Raw genomic sequence first — 27,449 nt, forward strand, 5'->3', positions numbered from 1 at the left:
GGTAAAACATAAAATATGTACTTAATACCAATGAATGATATAAATTGCCTTAGTGAGTACTATCACTATAATATTGTTGCAACATACTAAAATCTCTTGCAAGAGTCAATGACATTAAATTAGAACTCTTGAAGAGTTGATGATATTAAATTGGGACTCCTGAAGAGTCTAGAAAAAATTATAAAGTGTTGAAGGAATTATTGTCTCGAGCTGCAGATCGAACAATCTACCAACACGAATCTTATCCATGATATTTATGATATTAAAAAACCATATGGATTGAAGATTATGAGTTGAATACTCATATGATGAAGACACTAAGAATAATCATTTATCTTCATGAGGGTAAAGATAAATTAATATTTGGTTCAGAAGTACCACATCTTAGTGAAGTATATGCTTTATTGTATTTGACACAATACATTGAATGAAATAAAGCTTATTTATTAATATCTCCAAGAAATTACAGATATATACATACACATGAGTTAAAACAAACAAACAGGATGGAGCCTTCACAAAGGTTGCTCATGTGAAGCCTCAGTACTCGGAAGTACCCCAGAAGGGGGAGGCACTGGAGATTGATCATGTGGCACCCCAGTACTTAGCAAAACACCAGAAGGGGAAGGCATCAGTTGCTTTCGGAATCTAGCAACGAACCTCTGGTGATCACTTTGAATCCGACTTTCGGATTCCTGTAGTTGGACGAGCTTTCTTTTCATGCTCGTAGAGTAACTATTTGCAAGCACGTGTAACACCCTATTCTCGTGCTTGAGCCCTCTGATCTCTTGTTTAAGACTTGCCACCTCCACCATCAATGATTCAACTTGGCGAGTTTGAGCAAGTAGGCGTTGGCCCATATTGGACACAGAGCCAGCACACTGAACACTGAGAGCCAAGGAGTCTTGAACGACCAACTCTTCAGACCGTTCTGAAAGGATCTTGTTATCCCTTGGAGTGAGAAGATTCCTAGCTACCACAGTAGCGGTTATGTTATTCTTCATCACAGAGTCCCCAACCGTAAGAGGACCATTAGAAGATAAGAAGGACGGACGCCATATATTATCATGACGCTGCTCGTCTGTATCACTCCTAAGACTCAAATCTAAGCAAATGTTAGATGGGCAAATCATTTTTCAGAAATGATGAAGGAAAAACAGAGGTCAAATAAAATTTCAGAAGTGCAAGATCGAGGAAATTTCTACAGGCAGCAACTTTCTGAGCATACTCTTGAACACAATTGATGTCTCTATAAAAGAAGAGGCAACAGAGCCACTCGTTCAAAGATCAAAGAGGCACCGCTCTCCGAATTTCAAAAGCCAGATTTTCCTGAATAAAGTTCGTTGGCATTTTTCAGACGTAATCCCAGCTTTTTCAGATGTCGCGTGCAATTTTGTCAAAGATCTCTGACAAAGTTGAAAACGCGTAAATCTTACTGTTCTATTTACACCACAGTTGCTGACAAGAGTAAAAGCACAGTACCACCACTTGCTATTGAGAAATCTCTATATATGTCGACCTCTGTTCTCCATAACAAGGCAGACCTGCAACACTGCAAGAATACCTAACTCTTCCTCATCTCCGAGAATGCATCTTCAACATAGCATCTCGAAATACTCAGTTTTCTTCCTCTCCAAGAATACCTCTTCAAACATGTCACACCAGAGCAAGATTATCACATATCTTCAGGGACCAGAGCAAGATTATCTCATATCATGCAATCTCCCTGTCCTTTCCTTTATCCTTGTTCTTACCTGCAAAGACAAGGATAAAGAAAGCAGTATGTCGGAACCTCCACTCAAACTCCAGGTAAGGAACAAACTGCTTGGAACCTTTCTCGATTGCTTACCTAGCTCTCGAGTAGTCATCTTCAACTGTTGTTGGAACTGGGTCTCCGGTCACCAAGAAGTGATGAACCATCCAAATGCAAGGGTTGCATTCCACTCCTGCATCAGAAGGCAAATACTGCAGGAGAATATGCCACACATGCATGGGGGAAAACCAAGGAAAATACTACTTAAGCAAGGGGAGCAAGTAAGGAAAGTGAAAATGATACATTGGAGCATGTGGAGACAAGCGCAACAAACACGTGCTGACTCATCCCCGACAAAGTCGAAGATCACTTGCCACGTGAAGCTCTTCACGGTACAACTTTATTCAAGATCAAGCCTCTGAGGTCCTTGAAGAAATCACAAGTCTGATTCAAGATCAAGTGTCCACCACTTTTGAATCAAATCTGCTCCAGATCAAAGGAGTAAATTCAGACCTTTGGATGCAAGTCTAGCAGAAAGTCCTCTAGCCCAGTTCAAGAACAAGCCTGTGGAAAGTTAACAACAAGTAAAGCACCTCTTTCAGCAACTCTTCTTACTAAGAAACTAAAGCAGAACGATCAATGATCAACCTAAATGATTTGAAATCAGGGGAAGATACTCATCAAGGGGAGCATCCAAGACAGATCAAGATTTTAACGAGTCAATCGAAGATTTGTGGCCATCCAAGGGGGAGTGTTGTAAATAGTGCGTGGATGGTCCACATGAATAGTTTGTTACTATTTATGTACAGTATTTTCACTATTCATTTATGGAAAATTTGTAAAGTGAATAGTGCTTTCTTTTGTTTATATAAAGGAAGAAGAGGAATGAAGTGAGGGGAGTTCACGGGAAAGAAAGAGAGGAAGGAAGGAAGAGGAAAAGAGAGGAAGGAAGGAAGAGGAAGAGAGAGAAGGAAGAGGAAGAGAGAGAATAGAGGAAGATGAGATGAGATAATAGAGAGAGTTATCTTTGTACTCCTATTATTTCAAATTATAATGAAAGCACCACTGCTGCCCCGAGGACGTACTCCAGTCACACTGACTGTAGAGGAACCTCGTAAATTTTGTGTCTTGTTTCATTTATTCCACTGCACACACAGTCGATTTTACAACAATTGGCATTTTGTTTCACATGTTCTTCCTTTCCCCTCCTTTTTTTTGGGTTGCATTGTCATTCTTATGGTGGGCTTTGTTTGTTAGACCTTTTGTCTTTGGATTTGTTGGATGCTGAGTTTTGTTGGGCTTCTATGGACATTAATCCACAAGCGAGCAAAACGTGACCTTAAAAAATAAAAAATAAATTAAAAGTTTACCTTCATTGCTAAAACCAACTCTGATACTTGGGGTAAATACCTAAATTTTTGTCACTTAATACTACGGTCTGGCGATATTCATCTTCGCTTGGAAGTATGAAGTCTTAGGTTCGAATCTCATACCAAATTAGGCTGCCAATTGTATGGCTTAGCCTAACTTCTCCCTAGAGTAAAAATATTGATGTACTAAAAAAGAAAGAAAAAACCTAAATTTTTAACTAAAAAAATTTAAGTTTTAACCTAGAAATAATTTTTCTATTCCAATGGTTCTGGGTTAAAATTTTAACATTAGATTATTAAAGAATGAATTTAGGATAAATTTTTTTTGGTAACTTTTTTTTCAAAATAAAATTAATGTAGATTATCATAATTTATTTTATGAACATTTTAACCCAAAAATATTTAGATTCCGATAAAAATTGAAAATTCATTAAACCGACTTTATGAAACATGTATTTATAGAGTTTTTGGGTAATTTAAATAATTTTCTAAATTATTTTATCCGTTAGATTTTCTTTTGTATCGGTAGATCTTTTTTCTTGCAAATGTTACGACTAGTGTTAGATCACAAAATTCAGGACCTATATTTGCTTTTCTAGCAAAACAAAGTATTAGAGAATTTTTTTTAGTCAATAATTCAAGAAAAATTATTCATAACACTGTTTTTTTTAGTTGGAAATTGTTAAAAATGTGAAAGAATTATTAGTTTTGTTTTCATCTCCATGATGATAGTGCACTTTTGTTTTCCCAAAAAGAAGAGGGTGTTTTTCGATGATAAAACGAAAAAGAAGAACCCCATTTCCGCGCCCAACAAAAAAAAAATCAAAAACCCTGCAGTCACACTCAACACTCTCACCCTCTCCAAATCACTCCCACACTCGCAAGATCCCCACTCTCCCCTTCCCACTTCGACTTTCTTCTCTCACCAATGGAGGAAGAAGACCAGCAAAAAGTTGCAGATCTGATCAAAGAGCTCGTCATCCGCCTCCGCTCCCAAAACCCCAATTCCGAATCTCACCCACCGACTCCAAACTCCCCGGAATTCCAGAGCTCGCTTCGCTACGCTTTCCGCTTGATCTCCAGCCGATTAAATCCGTCCGTGGCTCCCGACGCCACCGCCATAGCCGAGTCCACCAAGCGCCGCCTCGCCACTCAAGGTAAGTCCTCGCAAGCTCTCACTTTTGCCGACCTTTATACCAAATTCGCGTCCAAAACCGGACCAGGGAGTGTAAATAACAAATGGGCAGTCGTTTATTTGCTTAAAATTATATCGGAGGATCGGAAAAATGGGAAGACACAGTTGGATTCTTCGGTTTTGTTGCCGAATTTGGGGTTTAATGATGCCGAATCGGGGAAGGAATCGAGGGTTTTGGTGGGTAGGGGAAATAAGGAAAAGGGTTGGAATAATGGGGTTTTGTTGGTTTCTAAAGACCCGGAAAATCTTCGTGAAATTGCGTTTAGGGAGTATGTGAATTTGATTAAAGAAGAGAATGAAGTTTCTGAAGAGGTTTTGGTGAGAGATGTGTTGTATGCCTGCCAAGGAATTGATGGAAAGTATGTGAAGTTTGATAGTAGTGCTGATGGTTATGCTTTATCTGATCTGATTAAGGTGCCTCGAGCAACCAGCATTATGGTTCGGAAGCTTTGTGAATTGGGGTGGTTGTTTAGGAAGGTTAAAGGGTATATTTCAGAGAGTATGGATGGGTTTCCATCTGAAGACGTTGGAACCATCGGGCAGGCCTTTTGTGCTGCATTGCAAGATGAGCTCTCCGATTATTATAAGTTGTTGGCAGTGCTTGAAGCACAGTCGATGAATCCGATTCCATTGGTTTCAGAGACAGCGAGCTCAGGGAATTATCTTTCGCTGAGGAGATTGTCTGTTTGGTTTGCCGAGCCAATGGTGAAAATGCGGTTGATGGCTGTTTTGGTTGATAAATGTAGGGTCTTAAGAGGTGGGGCAATGGCTGGGGCTATTCATTTGCATGCCCAACATGGTGACCCATTGGTGCACGAGTTCATGGGACGTTTACTTCGGAGGGTGTGTTCTCCTCTATTTGAGATGGTGAGGAGTTGGGTTTTGGAAGGGGAGTTAGAAGATGTTTTTGCAGAATTCTTTGTAGTGGGCCAGCCAGTGAAAGCTGAGTCCCTTTGGAGGGAGGGTTACATGCTCCATGCCGGAATGCTTCCTTCTTTTATTTCACAATCTCTTGCTCAACGCATCCTGAGGACAGGCAAGTCAATCAATTTCCTTCGTGTCTGTTGTGAGGATCGTGGTTGGGCTGATGCTGCAACAGAAGCTGCAGCTGCTGCTGGTACCACAACAAAAAGATGGGGTCTTGGATATGGTGAAAGTGATGCTCTTGAGTCTTTGGTGGATGGAGCAGCAAAGAGAGTTGATAAGCATTTGTTGGATGTTATTTACAACCAGTATAAGTTCAAGGAGCACTGTCTTGCAATAAAGCGGTATTTACTCCTTGGACAGGGTGACTTTGTTCAGTATCTAATGGATATTGTTGGGCCTGAGCTCTCTGAACCTGCTAACACTATAAGCTCTTTTCAGCTAGCTGGATTGCTTGAAACTGCAATTCGAGCATCTAATGCTCAGTATGATGATCGTGACATATTGGATAGGTTGAAGGTAAAGATGATGCCACATGGAACCGGAGATAGGGGCTGGGATGTGTTCTCATTGGAATATGATGCAAGGGTTCCTTTAGATACTGTTTTTACAGAGTCTGTGATGACAAAGTATTTAAGAATTTTTAATTTCTTGTGGAAGCTTCGGCGAGTAGAGCATGCCCTTATTGGTATTTGGAAGACAATGAAGCCAAATTGTATCACCTCTCGTTCATTTATGAAGCTTCCCCATGCAGTTAAGTTGCAGTTACTTTCAACTCTGAGACGATGCCAGGTTCTTTGGGATGAAATGAATCATTTTGTCTCAAACTTGCAGTACTATATTATGTTTGAAGTCTTGGAGGTGTCCTGGTCCCATTTCTTGGACGAAATGGAGGTGGCCAAGGACCTTGATGATCTACTTGCTGCACATGAAAAGTACCTCCATTCAATTGTGGAGAAATCTCTCCTTGGAGAACGGTCCCAAACCCTTTACAATTCACTCTTTGCCTTGTTTGATCTTATACTGAAATTCCGAAGTCATGCAGATCGATTGTCTGAAGGGATTAATGAGTTGCAAGCAAGGTACTATTCTTTTTCTATGATCACTGTTTGTGAACCAAAAAACTGCTATCTCATTTCTTGTTTCCTTTGTTTTCCTTATGTTTTCTTTTACTGATAAACTAATGTCTCAGATTGTTTATTGCAGAACCATGGAATCCTCTTTACCCTCTCGAGACAAGAGTAAAACAAAAAAGCGATCAAATGATAGGTCCTCAGAGCCTGGATCCTGGATTAGTGAAGGCAGGAAAGCCCTCACACAACGTGCTGGTGAATTTCTTCGGAATATGGGACAAGATTTAGACACACTATCAAAAGAATATTCATCATTGCTTGAGGATTTTATTTCCAAGTTACCCATGCAACAACATGTTGATTTAAAGTTCCTCCTGTTTCGGCTTGACTTCACTGAGTTTTATAGCCAGTTGCGTCCTAGTACGTAGAAAACAAGCTAGTACATACAAGTTGAAGCAAATGCGATCGGAATTCTTGACATGAGCAAACTAATTTTTTGTTCATTAATCGTCTCTGCTCATCTGGTTGACAATCAGCTGCAGCTGGCTGACGGGACCAACCAAATCACTTTATTTTGCTTGATTGTTAGGTAAGTGGAAAGCCTTAGCTCCTTCATGACTGTTGTAATTGCATTTGACATTTTTCTGAGGACTAACATACGATTTCCTTGTCTTATATTTTCAGATGATGTTTGCTTCTTTCTGATGGCATGTGTGGAAGATTTACAGTTGACTTGAAGGTATTTTGCATCAGTAGATCAGGGTATGGGATTTGATTGTGTACACGTATCGTAGCTGATATTTTTGAAGTTTTGCTTTTCAGGTGAATTTTTTTAGGAGGTGTCTCATTAGAGCTTGTATATCTGTACTGTATCATAGTTCTGGATTAGATTGAATGATAGATAACAGGCGCCTACTTTATGCATCCTCATTTCCCTCGCTTGCCTACTATTTTGTTTTCGATGTTAGCTATATGTATAAACTGATGTCGTTCTTGTTAGAAACTCTTTAGGTGGCTTTAACATCGTTGATCGTTCTGTGAGGAACCAGAATGTTGGCTGTATCAGATGATAATCTGTTTAGCAATCGTGTAAAAACCCGTCATTATGTTCAAATCGTTCAAACGAACTCGAAAAGTTTCCAATCCTTGTGCATAAAGTATTTTGCTAGAGACAGTTGTTCGCGTCCAATCCTTGCTCGTAGTCGTAGTTACTTCAAATGTTGGACTTAAGATGTTAAAGAGTCATTCTTACATTAACGATGATGAGTCATTCTTTATTCAAGGACAATGTGACAACATTTCTTCGTGCAAATGTCATTTGATTGATGCTCCATAACGAGGATATTATTTTATTTGTTAGATAATTGTTCATAACGGTCTCCAAAATTAATGATTTTTAAATGATATTATAACGACAATAAAAGATAATGAGAAGAGTTGTAATTAGGGTAAGAATTCATTTGGAAGTGTTTTTTTTTAGTGAAGGTACGATATTCATTGATAGGAAATTGAATACGTACAAACAGGATAGGATGCATACAGTGGGTCTCGATAAAAACCTTATTAGGGATTTCAACTCGGACGAAGGGAAAAAGTGCGTCCCGCACCATGAGAGATTACATATGATTACTATCCTCAATTAAAAGGTCTATTATTACATCAGGAGGTTCCTCGAACCAAGATATCGGAGTATCAAGGGCTAAAACTCAATCTAGCCAACCTATATGCCACCATGTTCGTCGAGCGTCGGCCAAATGTAACCTTGCACAAAGAAAAACCATTTGAAATCTGTCTAGTATTTGCAATAATGTGCCCAAAAGGAGATGAATCATTTAGGCCCTCAAGTTGAAGTGTCATGGTCACCATCAGAGCATCCCTTTCAACTTCCACGTGTGTAGTATGCTGCTGTTATAAAAAAATCATTGCTTCCCTTGCTGCCATAATCTCTACCAACAATGGAGAACCAATTCCCTCAACTCTCATTGCTACTACAACCATGAACTCCCATTTGTCGTTTCATATCACTACCCCCACTCCTCCAATCTCTAACTGTTCATCCCATGTCGCATCAAAATTACTTTTAATCCACCCATTTTCTGGCAGCTTCCATGGCTGCCAGTGACCACATTGGTGTTCTTCCTCGGCCCATGCCATTTATGGAATTTATGTAGCCATGTCTGCACTTTACAGTGCATTTCCGAAGGCTCCAGAGCCTTTCCATACCACAACATTGCATTACGTTCTATCCATATGCATCAAATTAAAACCATTACCAAGTCAAAACTTTCCCTTAACATCGAACTTGCAATGGCAATTATCCATTCCATCAAGCTCTGTCGCCTATCCCCTTGGCTTCTGATACCCAGCGGACTAGAAAACCACACCACCATCGCACGGGGACAAAACCTCATCACGTGATCAATCATTTCCACATCCCTGTCACAAAACAAACACGTTGTTAGGATATTTAATTTCTTTTTCCTCAAGTTGTTCCTTGTCGGTAATACATTCATGCAACATTTTTACACATAGATTTTTACATTCCTCAACAAGTGAGCTCTCCATATCACTTTCCTAAAAAATTTGACCTCCGCAACCATTATCGAACCACTAGGTTCATTCCCGTTTACTTCCCCACAATACCGTGCCAAATGGTATGCACTCCTCGTTGTAAACTTTCCATTTAACTCCACACTCCATATTAAGATATCATCTGTATTGAACATGCTAAGAGGGATACGTTTGATTAGTGCTACCTCTTCCTTAACAAATAGGTTATGTATTGCTTCCATTTTCATGATGGACTTCCATCCTCAGTAATCAACCTGATGACTTTGGGATTGTGATCCATTCCCATTGGTATGGGACTAAGAACTTTAAAAAAATTACGTTTGGGCAGCCAACTATCTCTCCATATGCAAATTTTTGAACCATCTACAACGCTCTACCGTGCACCCTTACGGATTACAGTACAGGCAACAGTAATGTTGCGCCATCAAAACAATGAATTCTGTTTAACTTGTGCAGATAAGAAATCGGTTTGAGGGTAGTACTTAGACTTAAAGAGCCATACTGCAAGTGACGATGGTTGTTGTAAGCGCCTCTATCCCTGCTTTGCTAACAACGCAAGATTGAAAGCATAGAGATCCTTGAAACCCAACCCACCTTTACTTTTTGGCTTACATAGTTTTCTCCAACGAATCCAATGTATTCTCATTTGACCTTGTTGTCTCCCCCAACAAGATTTTGCTACTATTTGATTCAATTCATCACAAAAAAACTTTGGTAACAAAAAGGTTTGCATAGTTTACAATGGCACCACTTGAGCAACGCTCTTGATCAAAATTTATTTTCATGCACTACTCAAAAGACTCCCTCTCCAACCATTAAGCTTTTTCCATGGTCTATCCTTAATGTAGGCTGTTTATATCATACTTAGGGCATCCGTATTTAGACATCGTATAAATACTCAAAGAACTCAAATGTAATTATGTAATAAATGAAGGGGCAAATATGTAATAAGTGAGGAACCCTTATTCTATAAAAGGACTCCTCACTCTCCTCATTAGGGAGGCCAATTCTTAGGCCTGACCCTTACCCTCTCAAAGCCTCACTCTCAGAGGCTCTTTCCCTCACAATCCTCTCAGAGAAATACAATATCAGTGTGGACGTAGCCCAAACATTGGGGTGAACCATGATACATCTTGTGTTCTTTACTTTCTTACAGATTCACGGTCGGATTTACGTTGTTCCAAGACCCCTCCGATTTGTGCATCAACATTTGGCGCCGTCTGTGGGAATCGATACGAAAAGTTGTGTCGGTTCTCTTTCATTTTTTTCACCTCCGTCGTGAATCTGCAAAATCCCAAAAACCCAAAAACAGAAAAGATCCAAATCTCAAACACTCATCAGCTCTCTCTCTCTCTCTTTCTCCTGTTTTCCCTATCTGTATTTTGCTCATTTTTCATCAGCCCAGTCTTCCATCTTCTTCTTCTTCCTCGTCAAATCGATGAGCTCCCATTTCACTGGATTCTCTGAATCTCCGACTAATCAGGTGAAACTTTAAGATGGAGTGGACGACGGTCCAGGCATGGACCCAAGAAATGGAGCAGTCGCGGTCGCAGCCCTCGACGAGAACGGGGGGACCAAAGGAGGTGATGGACTAGGGGACGAGCTGAAACGATTTGTTTGGAGAGTCGGTGAGGAGGTGCATCAAGAACTGATGGGTCGACGGACCGTGGAACCACCACTCGAGGTCGGGGCGATGATCTGGAGCACCGTGTCGACATCGCGGGAGCTCAGGGCGTCATAAAGCGCAAGCACCACTCTAAAAATTGCTGGACTTAGTGTCTTCCAGAACTTCCAGAGAGTTAGCCAGTTCTTGCCTAGGCCTCTGTGGCGGGTTTAGAGCGAGAAAATAGAGAGAGAGAGAGAGAAAAAAAATCAGATCTGAGCTCCATGATCTTCACCTGCCTCTGCCTGCTCTGCCTTTCAAGTTCGCAGCTTTGACTTTTTGTCTTGATTACTATTACCAATGGCAAAATCGAGACAACATTTCTCTAGCCAAGATTCATCACTGTCACCAACTTCTGTGCGATCACAAGAATGGGAGGGTCCATCAAGATGGATTGAGTACTTGGGTCCAAAGACAACTTCTCTAATGAATTTGAGGAGCTCCAGGAATTCTGGCCCTGATGGACAGGTCCATAGTTCAGGCGGTTACAACCACGTTGGGTCCTCCAGCATCGATCGGAGTCTCAGTCACCGTGAGATGCGGGTACAGAACGTCGTCCTGGACAACGAATCTCGTTCGTCGTTTGATGGCGCTGTAAAATAGCTGGCCATTGTAGCTGATCCCGTGCTCGGAAAACAAGCATCGCAGGAGCAAGGAGCGGGAGAGCGATCAAGAAGAGAATGAAGCTGAGGTGCTACTTCAGAAGCCATGAAATTTGAGGCCCAAAACCTCCCTCCTCGTCCTTCTCTATTGCGGCGGGCCTGTCTCAAATCTGCAGAAACCCAGTTCAAGCCTACCCTACCCTTCTCGCATTCAAGCCTGGCCAAGTTCTCTTTGCAATCGAAGACATGGAGCATAGGAAGCCCAATAGCTCTGCCAACGGAGCACAAACTCTGAGTCCCGACTAGAAGGGTCCACCCCTCCGCGCCGTGGCTCGGTTCCTGGAAAACAATGGGTTCTCTAAAACCTTGAAAAAATTCCTTTCTGAAGCTGGAATCAAGAAAGGTGAACTAAAGGATTTACCTCTGGATTTGGGGAGAATGTACTGCAAGTATTCTGAGATGTTGTGTTGTTACAATTCTGGGCCCTCAAAAGTTGCAAATTGGAGCGTCTGACAAAGCAGTAACGGTAAAAGATAGTGTGTACATGCATAACAGCAAAGTAGAGACAAAGACTGAGAGAGAGAGAGTGTGGTGCAAAAGAGAAAGCGGAAAGGAGAAATGACAGGAATAAAAGAAGAAAGTAAAAGTAATGTTTGATGCTGGGGCAAACACAGATATGTGTTCTGGATCTCACAGAAGAAGGTGCGCCATCAACCACCCACATGCAAAAGCAAAGAATAAACACCCACATTGCAAAAGCAAGGAATAAACATCCCATAATAATGATGTGATTTACTTTTCTTGTTTTTGAATGATGTGATTTATTTTTCTTATCGTTCAGAGACATCTGTATAAACCCCATCAGAGGGTAATAAAAATTATAAAAAAAACCGTCAAGCCCAAAATAATGGGCTGGAATGTTATGTGAAGGGTGAAGGCCTATATGCCCAAAAGAGCCAGACCCTCTATTATCACCAACCAGGTGATCAAAAGTACGTCCAGTACTACAAAAAATTATTCGGCAGCCGGCCCTCTATTATCACCAATCGGGTAATCAAAAGTATGTCCAGTACTACAAAAAATTATTTGGCGGCCAGGCCCTCTATTATCACCAACCAGGTGATCAAAAGTACGTCTAGTACTAAAAAATTATACATGAGCACCACTCATGTTAATCATACATAAACATTCATGAGCATCACTCATGTTAATCATACATAAACATTCATGACCATCATTCATGTCAACGTTCATGAGCATCACTCATGTCAACATTCATGAGCATCACTTATGTCAACATCCATGAGCATCACTCATGTCAATCAACATAAACATTCATGAGCATCATTCATGTCAACATCCATAAGCATCACTCATGTCAATCAACATAAATATTCATGAGCATCACTCATGTTAATCAGCTTCGAAAGCTTCATTTACAGAGCTCCAGCTTCGAGAGCTCCAGCTTGAAAAGCTTCACTTACAAAAGCTTCAGCTTTAAAACTTCACTTGCAAAGCTTCACCCACAAAGCTTCAGTGCAGGGTATACAAATACCGCTTCCGAACAACCGCCACTTCGACCCATACATGGATTCAATTTAAAGTCTCCAGCCAACAGACTCTATTGACCGAAAACTTGGGGGTCGACATTATGTACCATACATTGGGCCTCAATTGCGCCTCATAAAACATACTTAGGGGACTTAACCCATTATTCATGTATGGAGGAACGAGCCCTTATTTTATAAAAATGACTCCCTTACCATCATTAGAGAGTATCGCTGCCTACTAAGCAACCGGCTCACCGCGAGCATCACTCCTAACCCATTATTCATGTACTGAGGAGCGAGCCCTTATTTTATAAAAAGGACTCCCTCACCTTCATTAGAGAGCATCGCCGCCTGCTGAGCAACCAGCTCGCAGCGGGCATCACTCATAACCCATCATTTATGTACTGAGGAGCAAATCCTTATTTTATAAAAGGGAGTCTCTCACCATCATTAGAGAACATCATCGTCTATTGAGCAACCGCCTCGCCGCGAACATCAACTCTTAGCCTATCACTTGTGTATTGAGGAGTGAGCCCTTATTCTATAAAAGGGACTTCTTCACCTTCAAACGCCCCAAGCCGAGCCAACCAAGGCAACACAAGCTATAAGCAGAGTAGCCTCGCAACATGTGCTATTTCTGGTTGAGCATCATTTCAGATTGGGCACCGCCTCATATCGAGTATTAGTCCTAGATGACATCTAGTTACTTCGGCCTACACATGGACTGAATTTCAAGTCTCCAGCCAAAAGATTCTCTTGACTGAAGACTTGGGGGACTACTGTTTATATCATACTTAGGGCCCCGTATTTAGACCTCGTATAAATACTCGGAGGACTCAAATGTAATTATGTAATAAATGAATGGGCAAATATGTAATAAGTGAGGAGCCCTTATTCTATAAAATGACTCATCACTCTCCTCATTAGGGAGGCCAATTCTTAAGCCTGACCATCACCCTCTCAAACCCTCAATCTCAGAGGCTCTTTCCCTCACAATCCTCTTAGAGAAATACAATATCAGTGTGGACGTAGCCCAAACATTGGGGTGGACCACGATACATCTTGTGTTCTTTACTTTCCTACACATTCACAGTCGGATTTACGTTGTTCCAAGACCCCTCCGGTTTTGTGCATCAACAACATTATGTACCATATATATTAGGCCTCAACTGGGCCTCATAAAAAATACTTAGGGGACTTAACCCATTATTCATGTACTGAGGAGCGAGCTCTTATTTTATAAAAAAGACTCCCTCACCATCATTAGAGGAGCATCGCCGCCTACTAAGCAACCAACTCACCGCGAGCATCACTCCTAACCCATTATTCATGTACTGAGAAGCGAGCCCTTATTTTATAAAAAGGACTCCCTCACCTTCATTAGAAAACATCGCCGCCTGCTGAGCAACCGCCTCGCCACGAGCATCACTCCTAACCCATCACTTATGTATTGAGGAGCGAGCCCTTATTTTATAAAAGGGACTCATTCACCATCATTAGAGAACATTGCCACCTACTAAGCAACCGCCTCGCCGCGAACATCAACTCTTAGCCCATAACTTATGTATTGAGGAGCGAGCCCTTATTCTATAAAAGAAACTCTCTCACCTTCAACGGCATAAGCCGTGCCAACCAAGGCAACATAAGCCACAAACAGAGTAGCCTCGCAACATGTGCTACTTCTGGTTGAGCATTATTTCAGATTGGGCACCGCCTCATATCGAGTATCAGTCCTAGATGACATCTAGTTACTTCGGCCCACACATGGACTAAATTTTAAGTCTCCAGCCAAAAGACTCTCTTGACTGAAGACTTGGGGGACTACTGTTTATACCATACTTAAGATTTCCGTATTTAGACCTCGTATAAATACTTGAAGGACTCAAATGTAATTATGTAATAAATGAAGGGGCAAATATGTAATAAGTGAGGAGCCCTTATTCTATAAAATGACTCCTCACTCTCCTCATTAGGGAAGCCAATTCTTAGGCCTAACCCTCACCCTCTTAAAGCCTCACTCTCAGAGGCTCTCTCCCTCACAATCCTCTCAGAGAAATACAATATCAGTATGGACGTAGCCCAAACATTAGAGTGAACCACGATACATATTGTGTTATTTACATTTCGTGCAAATTCACGGTCGGATTTACGTTGTTCCAAGACCCCTTCGGTTTTGTGCATCAACATTTGGCGCCATCTGTGGGAATCGACACAAAAAGCTATGTCGGTTCTCTTTCATTTTTTCATCTCACCACCGTGAGACCTCACCACACTCCACCTTGAATCTGCAGAAACCCAAGAACAAACACCTGCATAGTCACTGCAAAACCCATCTCCCTGTCTCTCTCTTTCTTTCTCCCCACTTTCTCTCTCATGCAATAACACTTAAGTCACAGACATTCATCCACTCTTATCAAGTGAATAGCTAGAGAGAGCAAAAATGGTTCTTCTTGAAAAGCTTTGGGATGATATTGTCGTCGGACCTCAGCCAAAACGCGGCCTCGGCAGGCTTAGAAAGGTGTCTCCTAAGTCCTTGAATGTAAAAGAAGGGGAAGGAAAGTTGAGCAAGTTGGCGATGTCGATGAGCCCGAGAACACCAGAAACCCCAGACACACTAGTATCTGCTCATGCTAAAGACAACGTTTGGAGGAGTGTTTTCCACCGTGGTAGCAACCTTGCCTCCAAATTCATAGGTAACCAAGTTTTCGACGAGCCATAACCCAACTCTCCCACTATCTATGACTGCTACGGCAACGCTTCACCTCCATGTCAACCCTACAGTGCACCGCTGCAAGGACACCACCAAATAAATAATTTCCATTTGTAACTCCCAACTCTTTCTTCTCTCATCCCTTTTAAAACATGCCACATTTCTCATCACGCTCAATCTCTCTCTCTTCTCTCTCTCTCAACACAAAAGAAACTCAAAAGTCGGATCTATATACTCTCCACATGTTTGTTTAAAGAGAACCTGAAGGGAGACAAAACAACATTTTTGTATCTACAGAAGCCATGTTCATCACAAGGAATCAAGCTATTGGCCTTCTGTTGATTTTCTTGGGCATCTCTGGCTTGTGCAACGACTGCGTTTCCGGAGCTAGATGTTTAAACGAGAAGGTGGAGAATCTGGGGAAGCCTCAAGTTTTCAACTCCAAACCCCACCACAAGTGGGTTGGACCCAGCGGCCACCGCCTGATCATGGTCGACGTGAACGGCTTCGGGGACTTCCAGTCTGTCCAGTCCACCGTCAATGCAGTCCTGGTGAACAACACGATCAATGTTGTCATCCTAATCAAGCCTGGATGTTACATAGAGAAAATGGGAGTGCCGATGATGAAGCCGTACATCATGTTTCAAGGAGCCAGGAAAGATGCGACGGTGATTGAATGGCATGACCGTGCCAATGACCCTGGACCAACGGCCAGTAACTCAGAACTTACCAGAACGTCTTCCACGACGTCGCTGCCCGGCTAAGTGAGCAAGAAGTCGAGCGGCTAGAGGAGCAAGACGAAGTCTTGGTGATTTTCCCAGAGACTAAGTACGAGCTCCACACCACAATGAGTCCCTGAAATTTCCAAGAGATTAAAACCTTGCTGTAATTCGTCTTCGAATCGATCAATCCTACTGGAAACAATGGCAGCTGCCGACAACGGTCTAAAGAAGTTGGAGTACCTTTCCCTGGTCTCCAAAGTCTGTTTAAAGCTCGAAACGCATCTAGGGTTTGTGGACAAAGTTATGGCAGAATACTCTATTTTTGCTCTTGGGAAGGTCTACAAGGATTTTCTATTATTAACTATGTTATTATTGTCTGCCATTTTCTAAAAGACAGCAAAAGCAAGACAAAATAGAAAAAGAAAAAGATAGAGACAGAGAGAAAGACAGTAGGGACAAAACAGAAAAAGAAAAAAGAAAAAGATCATGATGTTACTAAAAAGTAGAAAAAAGAAAAAGAAAAAAGGAGACTGATATTGGTATGCTTTTGCTTTTGCCCGGCGATGCTTTCCATTAATTCTCTGTGATTAAATGGATCAGGTGCATGCAAGCACATGTGGGTTGATGACCTCCAAAGAAGTGGTCGCGGAGCTCATGAGTGATGACCTCTAAAGATGCTCTTTACAAATGGACAGCAGCGCAGAGACAGAGACAGAGATAGAGAGAGGTCTGGAGGAAAAGAGAAAGTAAAAGCAAAAGCAGAAAGCAAAAGAGGATAAAAGTAAGCAGACATAATTGCGATGGTGATGGCATGCAGAAAAGGGAATTATAGGCGTGACCCATTGAGCAAAGGGTCAGATTTATTTTTGAATGATGTAATTTATTTTTCGTATCTTTCGGAGATATCTGTATAACCCCATCAGAGGGTAATAAAAAAAAATAAAAAAAAGGCAAGCCCAAAGTAATGGGCTAGAATGTTATGTGGAGGGCGAAGGCCCATATGCCCAAAAGAGCCAAGCCCTTTATTATCACCAACTAGGTGATCAAAAGTACGTTCAGTACTCCAAAATTATTCGGCAACCTGTCGCTATTATCACCAACCAGGTGATCAAAAGTACATCCAATACTCCAAAATCATACATGAGCATTACTCATGTCATTCATACATAAACATTCATAAGCATCACTCATGACAATCATACATAAACATTCATGACCATAATTTATGTCAACATTCATGAGCATCACTCATGTCAACATCCATGAGCATCACTCATGTTAATCAACATAAACATTCATGAGCATCACTCATGTCAATCTCGCTTCAAAAGCTTCATTTACAGAGCTCTAGCTTCGAAAGCTTCATTTACAGAGCTCTAGCTTCAAAGCTTCACTTACAAAGCTTCACCTACAAAGCTTCAGTGCAAGGTATACAAATACCACCTCCGAACAACCGCCACTTCGGCCAATACATGGATTGAATTTGAAGTCTCCAGTCAACACCCTCTATTGACTGAAGACTTGGGGGACTACACTATGTACCATATATTGGGCTTACACAATTGGGCCTCATGAAAAATGCTTGGGGGACTCTAGCCCATTATTCATATACTGAGAAGCGAGCCCTTATTTTATAAAAGGAACTCCCTCACTTTCGTTAGAGAGCACCCATCACTTATGTATTGAAGAGCGAACCCTTATTCTATAAAAGGGACTCCTTCACCTTCATTAGAGAACATCGCCGCCTGCTGATCAACCGCATCGCCGCGAGCATCAACTCTTAGCCCATCACTTATGTATTGAGGAGCGAGCCCTTATTCTATAAAAGGGACTCCCTCACCATCATTAGAGAGCATCGCCGCCTGCTGAGCAACCGCCTCACCGCGAGCATCAACTCTAGCCCATCATTTAGGTATTAAGGAGCGAGCCCTTATTCTATAAAAGGGACTTCCTCACCTTCAAACGCCACAAGCCGAGCCAACCAAGGTAACATAAGCCACAAGCAAAACAGCCTCGCAACATGTGCTACTTCTAGTTGAGCATCATTTTAGATTGGGCACTGCCTCATATCGAGTATCAGTCCTAGACGACATCTAGTTACTTCGGCCCACACATGGACTGAATTTCAAGTCTCTAGCAAAAGACTCTCTTGACTGAAGACTTGGGGGACTACTGTTTGTACCATACTTAGGGCCTCCGTATTTAGGCCTCGTATAAATACTCGGGGGACTCAAGTGTAATTATGTAATAAATGGAGGAGCAAATATGTAATAAGTGAGGAGCCCTTATTCTATAAAAGGGCCTCCTCACCCTCACAACCCTTAAGCCTCTCATATTCAGATAATAGCCTCACTCTCATTACAAAGGCTCTTTATCTCTCCCTCTTAGAGAAATACAATATCAGTGTGGACGTAGCCCAAACATTAGGGTGAACCACAATACATCTTGTGTTATTTACATTTCTTGCAGATTCACGGTCGGATTTACGTTGTTCCAAGACCCCTTCGGTTTTGTGCATCAACATAGGCAAACGCTTCTTTCTTCTCATTCCCCACAAAGACCGGAAGCCCCAAATAATGATCATGGTATTTCACTCGGGCCATGCCCAAGTAATTCGCTAGTAGTTGTCCATCACAATCAGTAAGGTTTCCACTAAACGCCACATAACTTTTCAAGTAGTTAATAGTTTGGCCAAATGTTTTTAATAATTGTTTCACTTGGATGCACTCCTGAAGAGTGCCCCGAGCAAATATGAAACTATTGTCTGCAAATAGTAAGTGGTGCACACTTGGCGCCCCTTTACAAACTTTAACCCTTCTAATTCTTCCTGTTCTCTCCCATGCATCAAACAGTGATGATAAACCCTCCACACATAAGACAAACAGAAATGGCGAAAAGGGATCACCTTGTCGAATTCCTCTTTTTCGATGAACATATCCCATAGGATGCCCATTTAATTTAAATGAATACGACATTGTTGTAACACACATCATGATTAGATTGATCCATGCCTCGACGAAACCTAGTTTTCTCATCATTTGCTGTAAAAAAAAAAAAAAAAAACTCCATTCGATACGATCGTAGGCCTTACTAATATCCAATTTCAATGCCATAATTTCATCCCAACCACTGGATTTCTTATGCAAATAATGGGCAATTTCGGATGCAACCATGTTGTTATCTTAGATTAATCTTCCTGGAACAAAAGCACTTTGTGATGGAAAAATAATTTATGACAAAATCCATTTCAGACGGTTGGTAATCACTTTAAAGTAGACTTTATAAATTACATTGCATAAGCTAATTGGGCACACTTGTGTCATCACAGTAGGATCTTTGTTCTTAAGAATTAAAGTGACATGAGTGTAATTTATTTTCCGCAACATAACTCCGAAAGATAATAATGATCTTACCACATTGTAAACGTCCTCGCCAACAATTGCCCAATGCTTTTGATAGAAACATGGAGACATTCCACCCGGTCCTGGAGCTTTCATGATGCATTTTGAAACAAAGCAAACTTTATCTCCTCATTAGAAAATGGAAGGAGGAGTTCCACATTCATACTCTCTGATACTCGTGGTGCAACATTTTCCATTATTTCGTCACACACTGTAGGTCCTTGAGAATCTTGAGAATCAAATAATTTCGAAAAGTAATTCACAATTACCTCCTCCACACCTGCTTTATCCTCTTTCCACACACCTTCCTCGTCAGACAATCCATATAAGCAATTAGCCATTTGTCTTCGATTTTCTTTTTGATGAAAAAATCAAGTATTTTGGTCCCCAAGCTTTAGCAGTTTTCCTTCGATCGTTGTCTCCAAAACACTTCCTCCTATTCAAGTAACGAGTGGAATTTTGTATACAAATCACAATGTTGTGCAATTGTGGTTTCCATAAATGGTTGCCTAACTAAAGTATTCAACTGATCCTCTGTTGCTTTGATGTCCCTTGGAAGTGTACGTTTTGAGTTCTTAGCCCACTGGAGTAATTGGACTCTTGTTGATTTAACCTTTTCTGTAACCTGATACATTGGGGATCCATTGAAAGTTGCTGCCCACCCTCTGTTTTTATCGCCTCTACACACCCTTCTTTCATATTCCACCCTTCATATCTAAATAACTTTTTGTGTCGTTCTTCATTTCTTCCCAGCCAATCAACTAAGATAGGAACATGGTTTGATGATGTAGGATTTAGATGCACAACACGATATCTGGGGAACAGGTTAAGCCATTTCTGGTTAGCCATTGCTCGGTCCAATCTTACTTTTATACCTCAACCGCGTGTCATTGCCCAAGTAAATTTGTATCTAGTTAAATCCAAATCTGTAAGTTGGCAAGTTCCCAATGCATTACGAAATCCCTCCATTTGTCTATCGCTTCTCAAGTCTCCCCCTTCATGTTCATTCATATATAAACTTCATTAAAATCCCCCACACAACACCAAGGTAGAGTCGAGTTCGTATACAATCATTCAAAACCATGATTTATGGCGATCACTCCCCGCTGAAAAACCATAGAAGAATGTCAATCTCCAATGCTCTCTATCTCCCAATCCACTACTTCTAAGCCTATATGGTTAAGAGAATACGTTTGCAGTGAAAGATTGGCCTTCTCATTCCACACCACACATAAACCTCACAAACATCCTTTACTAGGTACCGTAAAAATAAAATCAAACTTTAATTGTGATTTTAATTTCTCCATGTACTCCACTGAGCTTTTTGTTTCACATAGAAAAATCACATTGGGATCTTTTGAGAAAACTAGTATCTTCAGTGCATGAATTGCTAGGTGGTTCCCAAGCCCCAGGTAATTCCGGCTTACACAACTCATTGGTGTTGGCGAAGCTAATACTCGTCAGCCTCCGTCGTTGTAGAATTCATATAAGAATACAACACAAACCTTCGCTTGGGTTCATGCCTATTACAATTATCACCTACTTCTTGTTCACTTCTCTTCCCCAACTCAGGGAGTTTCCGTTGTGCTCTTCTTTGTCTCCTTCGAGCAATGTATGTAGTACCCTACCCAGTCTATTTCTTCTTTGTTCATGTGCCTGACTGTCATATATAAAAAGGGGCCAAATTAAAAGGTTTGGATCCTAACGACCATTCAGTTATGTCCTCTCCCAAAACTTGTTATCCCCATTGCCCTTGTCGTGTTCCTATCCCTGCCTCATGTACAAAGACAACCTTTTCTAGTTCTATTCCTGATTGCATTTGGTTGGGCTCTTTTCTTGAGCCTCTAATAACGATCATAGTCCCACGCCTAGGTTGAACTCGGTCTTGGTCCAGCATAACAACATCTTTAATAGGGAGGTGTAAATGCTCCCCTTGAATTTGCATTCCAAAAATCATAATGTTGTTGTGAAGGTCCAAAGATTATGGCATAATTGTGCTCCTTCTTTCCTCGTCATTATTGCATTGACTCTGACATAAAATAGGTGCAGCCTCATAAGGAATGATTGCAGTGGAATTATCAGTTACATCCAAAAACGGTGCCAAATCATTAAGGTTAGGTATGAATGGCCTTAATTGTCGGTTATGTGCATCATCATCGTGTTATAACCCCCAACCATATTCATTCACGGAATTTTCGTCCGTTGTCCGGTCATCTCGATGCCCCCCCCACACCACTTCTGGAATTTGCACTGTAACTTCATCTTCCTTCTGCATTCCATCGACCTCTATAGAATTCGAAACTCTCATGGACCATCTAGGCTCAGACCAAAGCATTTCCTTGATGGTTTTCTATATTCAGGGGATAAAACATCATCTTGGAACCATCTACCATAAAGCTTAGCTTTATCATCATCATTTTTTCCACAAAATTTCTCACACTGGTCCTCAATATGGTCTATTGATGCGAAATATATAAGCACACAAATTAAACCCTCTTTTTATCAAATGTAGTAAAGTATGTAAGTAGGGATCGTTCTAGGCCGGGGATTAGGAGGGATTGCTAAATCACTTGGAAACTAACTTGAAAACGTAAAAACAAAGTTTAAAACACTAAACTAGACTCAAAGAATGCAAAACTATACTTTAAAACACTAAAACAAACCAAAAGACTCAAAACAGCACCTAAACACTCAAAACTGCCTTAAAAACACAATCTGGGCAGTTTTGAACACTAAGGAAGAATTTGAACGAAAATATGTTATAACTTGACTCAAGTCACTTAAAAACACAAACTAAATTGATTTCTAACTAATATGACTCAACAAAATAAAGAGGGATTGATTTTAGACGAATTTGAAAACAAAACAAGAACTTTGTAAAACAAAATAGGTTTTAAAACGAGATTGATCAAATTGAATGGATGAGAAGCTAGCTAAGGGGTTCTTCTCCACACATGTTATACTTGCATACAAAATGATTTCCAATTGCTCTTCGACAAACCATGAATACTCAACGCCCCAAATTAACCGTGAATTGCACTAATTAACCCTCAGTTTTTCCACAAGTTATTAGGTTGGATGATTGCATACGACAACCCAAAACATTCCCTACAAGTTCCCTACATGAATTGCATAATAGAGATACACGCAAGAATCATTAAGTTCTATGAAAAACATAAGCATTGATGAGGCACTCGTTACTATGAATTGCATGAAACTTATGCCAAGAATTTACTTAACACGATTGTGATCAACAACCTTTACTACTTATGAATATAAGTTCATAACGATTAGGTGAAACTTCCTTATATCCTAGCATCAAACTTATGCATGAAAATTAAGCGTGCACTCTCAACCAACATACACAAATTAGTTTTAATTCATAGAGATAAGTAAATTAAATTCACAATTCATTAAACGCAATTGGAAGTAATCAAATCATATAGCAAGCATAAACATGGTTTTGAATCCCCCCCTAGCCAAGGGGGGTTTAGTTCCTCATACTCGCAATTACACAAAGATAACTTAATTTAAACATTGAAATCAAAGATAGAAAACACCTAGAAACGCTCCAACACTCCCAAGGCTTATGCATAGGCACGGCACAAGATGTTCCTTCTCTTTCCTTCCTTGCAAGCAGCGGCACTAGAGGTTTTGGACGGTTTTGGGTGGTTTTTATGGTGTAGAATGGATGGGGAATGGTATGGAAAGGTTTAGGATTGATGGGTGGTGTGGCTAGGGGTGGTTTTTGGCTGAAATTAGAGAGAATGGTGGTGGGAAGTTTCGGCCAAAGCAAGGAGAAAATCTGTTTTGTTGATGAATATGGGAGGTGGTATTTATAGGCTTGAGAGAGAACCACTCCATTTCCTTTGCATGTGCAGCTTGTGTGGGTGTGTGTTGTCATGTTTCCCCTTTACATTGACACACACATGCTTCATCATTTCAACCACAAAACACACACATTTTCTGCCATATTTTCCTTTACATTTACACACACATGCTTCATCATTTCAACCACAAAACACACACAATTCCTACCCATGTGTGTGTGTTTCCTTTGCCCATGTGTGTGTGTTTTTCCTTTGCATTTGTAGACACATGTTCTTCATTATTTCAGCCAACAATCCACCCATTTTCTGCCCATGTGTGTGTGTTTCCTTTGCCCATGTGTTGCCTTTCTCTTTTTATTAGCCAAATCTGCTTAGCCCTTTTCTGACCTTTCAGTGTTACAATGCCCATAACTTCTTCTAGAAAAATGAGATTAACAATCCGTAAATTGATCCAGAAAATAGACATCCGTAGCTTTCCACGCATATAAGGCTCATTCTCTCATTCATTTTGAGCTGTTTGTAACATGCTTCCAAAGTTAGATAATCTGCACAGGCAGTTTTGACGAATTTGTTACTTAATAATTCACTTGTGCTACTTTTCTTTTCTTTGCTTGATAAATCACACAAAACACAAAAACATAGTAAATAGCTCAAAAATATAAGGAACTAACTAAGAAAAGACAAGTGAATTTTATGTAAAATATATATAAATATGAGCTTATCATCTATCATCCCATAGAGAAAGCACTTAGGGGTAGATTTTCATAACGAACATCGACCGTCACCATAGAGACATCAATTTGAACAGCCACACACCATCGCAAAGGCTTAAAAACATTAATACGAATTCTGATTCTGAGAATACTCCCATATTACTCATTCTTTCGACTTTGGTTTGATAAAATGTGGTTGTCAAGAAGTTTACCCATTTATCTCGTCGTGTAACAAATCGAAAGTCCTTTAATTTGAACACAAAAGTCCTGATAGGATAATAGCACATTTGATGGTTGTGTTCCATTATCTGCCTTTTCCAGTACCAATAAATATTGCTTATCATTGATAGGAGCATATTTATGCGCCTTAGTTAGCTAGTTCTTGTGCATTTAAGTTGTTTTTCCTTAAGTAAAGTAGTCTTTTAAGCTAGTTTTATGTATTTTCAGGTTTTAAGGGCAAAGTATGCAAAGTGGTGCATTTTGGAACCTTTTGGAGCACAATTGAGCTTGGATTGGACATCACATACTTGGAGCCAAAAGAATGGACGAAATTGAAGATTTGAAGATGATGATTCCTACTTGAACAAGGTTTCCTAGTTGAAGTAGGAAAATGCTTAATTAAAGATGGAATCCTAGTTGACAAAGGATTCCTAGTTGAAGAAGGTTTCCTAGTTGAAGTGGGATTCCTAGAAGATTGAAAATTCCTACTCAAACAAGGTTTCCTACTTGAAGTAGGAAAGTTAAACCTCAATGGCCTCAAGTTTCAGCAACAAAGAAGTTTTCCAAGTCCAAGAAGGAAAAGGAATCCAAGAAGAAGAAGGATTGATCAAGTCAAGCTTTCCTATTCCTATTATGCAAAGGTTTCAACTACAAAGAGTAGTCCTAAACACTTTAGGACACCTTAACCTTATTCTAGAAGGATGCCGCACCTATTTCAGCAAGGGAACCCTTTTCCTTGCATGACAAGACCTTCTAGATGCCTTATCCCTTCACACACATCCTTGCCGTGCCTATCCCTTCTAGAAGACCCTAGTTCCTTGCCTTGCAAGGTTTTCTAGAAGCCTTAGCATTCCAGCCGCACCTTGTAGACCTTTTCCCTTGTGGATTTTGATTTCTAAGCCTTTTTCCTTGTGGATTTGGATTCTACAAGTCCATATCTGATTACCCTAGGGTTTTAAGTGCCTATATATACTCTCATTCACCCCTTGGCCGAATGACCACCCCCTATATTCACAATTCACATCAGAAAACTCATCCCATCCTTTGCCGCAGCCATCACTCATCATCCACCATAATTCCTGAACCTCAAACACCTTTGCCGCACCTTCCATTCCCCCTAAACACTAATATACCATCTCCTACCCATTCATCCATACAAATAACCCCTAGAACCTGACCTTAGACCTTGTGCCGCAGTAAAGATGAGGAGGAGAAGCTTGGACGTGCATGCCATTCAATTGTGGAGTGCTGGACGTTTTAGGTGTTGTCTTTCCTTTGATTTCAATGTTTAAATTTATTTGTCTTTGCTTTGTGCGTATGAGGAACTAAACCCCCCTTGGCTGGGGGGGGATTCGAAACCATGTTTATGCTTGCTATATGATTTGATTACTTCTAATTGCGTTTCATAAGTTGTGAATTCGATTTACTTATCTATATGAATTAAAACTAATTTGTGTGTGTGGGTTGAGAGTGCACTCTTAATTTTCATGCATAAGTTTGATGCTAGGATATAAGAGAGTTTCACCTAATCGTTATGAACTTATATTCGAAAGTAGTAAAGGTTGTTGATCACAATCGTGTTAAGTAAATTCTTGGCATAAGTTTCATGCAATTCATAGTAACAAGTGCCTCGCCAATGCTTATGATTTTCATAGAACTTAATGATCTTTGCTTGTATCTTTGTTATGCAATTCATGCAGGGAACTTGTGAGGAATGCTTTGGGTTGTCGTATGCAATTCATCCAATTCAATAACTTTAGGAAAATCTGAGGGTTAATTAGTGCAATTCACGGTTAATCTGGGGCATTGGGAATTCATGGTTTATTGAGAAGCAATTGGAAATCATTTCGTATGCAAGTGTGACATGTGTAGAGAAGAACCCCTTAGCTAGCTTTCCATCCATTCACTTTAATCAAATTCGTTTTAGAATCTATTCAATTTACAAAGTTTTGTTTTTGTTTTCAATTTTCGTCAAAACCAATTCCCCATTTATTTTGAAGTGTTAGATTAGCTAGAAATCAATTTAGTTTGTGTTTTTAAGTGCCTTGAGTCAAGTTATAACCTATTTTCGTCCATATTGTGTTTTGTGTTCAAAACTGCACAGAAAGTGTTTTTAAGGCAGTTTTGAGTGTTTCTGGGCTGTTTTGAGTCTTTTGGTTTGTTTTAGTGTTTTAGAGTTTAGTTTTGCATTCTTTGAGTCTAGTTTAGTGTTTTAAACTTTGTTTTTACGTTTTGAGTCAGTTTTCAAGTGATTTAGCAATCCCTTCTAATCCCCGGCCTAGAACGATCCCTACTTACATACTTTGCTACAATTGATAACAAAATGGTTTAATTTGTGTGCTTATATATTTCGCATCAATCATACAGCCATGAACCCCCCCCCCCCCGGTTGGATCACAGTCATCTCTTACTTCGTGTTAAATCCAAATGCGAAGCTATTGTTGTCCAAATCCATGATAAATACATTCGCTTTGGGTTTCCACAAGCTTCGCATTTGACGCTTGAAGTTTTCCTTGTTAAAGGGCTTTTGTGTTAACACCTTCCCCACCAAGAAAACTTTCGAAGATCTCAACGTCGACCCCTCATTCGCATCAACCACAAGTATCTATTGTTCATCTTATGTGATAGCAAATTGCCCAGAAAATTTGGAGACCATGTCTTCCATAGTACTCAGTCCCCTTGTTACCCACATGCAAGTCCACAAACAGCTCTTGAACACCTTCTCAACTAGTTGCGGTACTATCTGTCACACCATTCGTCTTCTGCTTCACCGCCTCTAAAGTTAGAGCGACCTGAGTTCATCGGCCAAAAACAGCCAACAAACTGATGCCAGCGCTCTCCTAGGGTTTCATCCTAGAAAGGCCCTTCAAGGCGTACATGATGAATTTTTGACGTGTAGATAACTAACAAAACGACAATATTATGTGAGTTAAACACACAACTATATATAATTTCCTTTTGATTACAAGATCCGAGATGATTCTGAATATTGAAATTACTTTTAAAATGACTTAAAACGATTTTGATAAAAAAAAATTTTAAAACCAATCATTAGTAAAATGTAAATAAATCTAGAAAAGCACTTATAATGTTTTTGAAACTTTTATTTTCTAAAGACATTTTCGATCATTTTAAGAACACCTTCAAACTACC

The 27,449-nt window shown here is 40.4% G+C and overlaps 4 protein-coding genes across 4 annotated transcripts; 3 read left to right on the forward strand and 1 right to left on the reverse strand.

The window, feature by feature from the left end:
- The first annotated feature begins 3,904 nt into the window (after positions 1-3,904).
- Positions 3,905-7,239, forward strand: LOC114821034 (gamma-tubulin complex component 3-like). Its single transcript, XM_029092739.2, has 3 exons — positions 3,905-6,324; positions 6,449-6,904; positions 7,000-7,239. The coding sequence occupies exons 1-2, from the start codon at positions 4,052-4,054 to the stop codon at positions 6,741-6,743; spliced, it is 2,568 nt and encodes an 855-aa protein (XP_028948572.2). The 5' UTR covers positions 3,905-4,051; the 3' UTR covers positions 6,744-6,904; positions 7,000-7,239.
- Positions 7,240-15,141: 7,902 nt separating this feature from the next.
- Positions 15,142-15,420, forward strand: LOC114821226 (auxin-repressed 12.5 kDa protein-like). Its single transcript, XM_029093225.2, has one exon. The coding sequence runs from the start codon at positions 15,142-15,144 to the stop codon at positions 15,418-15,420; it is 279 nt and encodes a 92-aa protein (XP_028949058.1).
- Positions 15,421-15,713: 293 nt separating this feature from the next.
- LOC114820871 (probable pectinesterase 68) lies at positions 15,714-16,175 on the forward strand. The gene has a single exon (XM_029092185.1). It carries the CDS (start codon positions 15,714-15,716, stop codon positions 16,173-16,175), a length of 462 nt encoding a protein of 153 aa, XP_028948018.1.
- Positions 16,176-18,616: 2,441 nt separating this feature from the next.
- LOC139191119 (uncharacterized) lies at positions 18,617-19,108 on the reverse strand. The gene has a single exon (XM_070811670.1). It carries the CDS (start codon positions 19,106-19,108, stop codon positions 18,617-18,619), a length of 492 nt encoding a protein of 163 aa, XP_070667771.1.
- Between the last annotated feature and the right edge of the window lie 8,341 nt (positions 19,109-27,449).

This window comes from Malus domestica, chromosome 14 (assembly GCF_042453785.1).
Source record: "Malus domestica chromosome 14, GDT2T_hap1".
NCBI classification, from domain to species: domain Eukaryota; kingdom Viridiplantae; phylum Streptophyta; class Magnoliopsida; order Rosales; family Rosaceae; genus Malus; species Malus domestica.

Bases quoted from the DNA above. Each gene is read 5' to 3' on its own strand.
- LOC114821034 (XM_029092739.2), top strand. From the start codon at position 4,052: ATGGAGGAAGAAGACCAGCAAAAAGTTGCAGATCTGATCAAAGAGCTC. The intron at 6,325-6,448 runs GTACTATTCTTT...TGTTTATTGCAG, and splicing joins ATTAATGAGTTGCAAGCAAG to AACCATGGAATCCTCTTTAC.
- LOC114821226 (XM_029093225.2), top strand. From the start codon at position 15,142: ATGGTTCTTCTTGAAAAGCTTTGGGATGATATTGTCGTCGGACCTCAG.
- LOC139191119 (XM_070811670.1), bottom strand. From the start codon at position 19,108: ATGTCGTATTCATTTAAATTAAATGGGCATCCTATGGGATATGTTCAT.
- LOC114820871 (XM_029092185.1), top strand. From the start codon at position 15,714: ATGTTCATCACAAGGAATCAAGCTATTGGCCTTCTGTTGATTTTCTTG.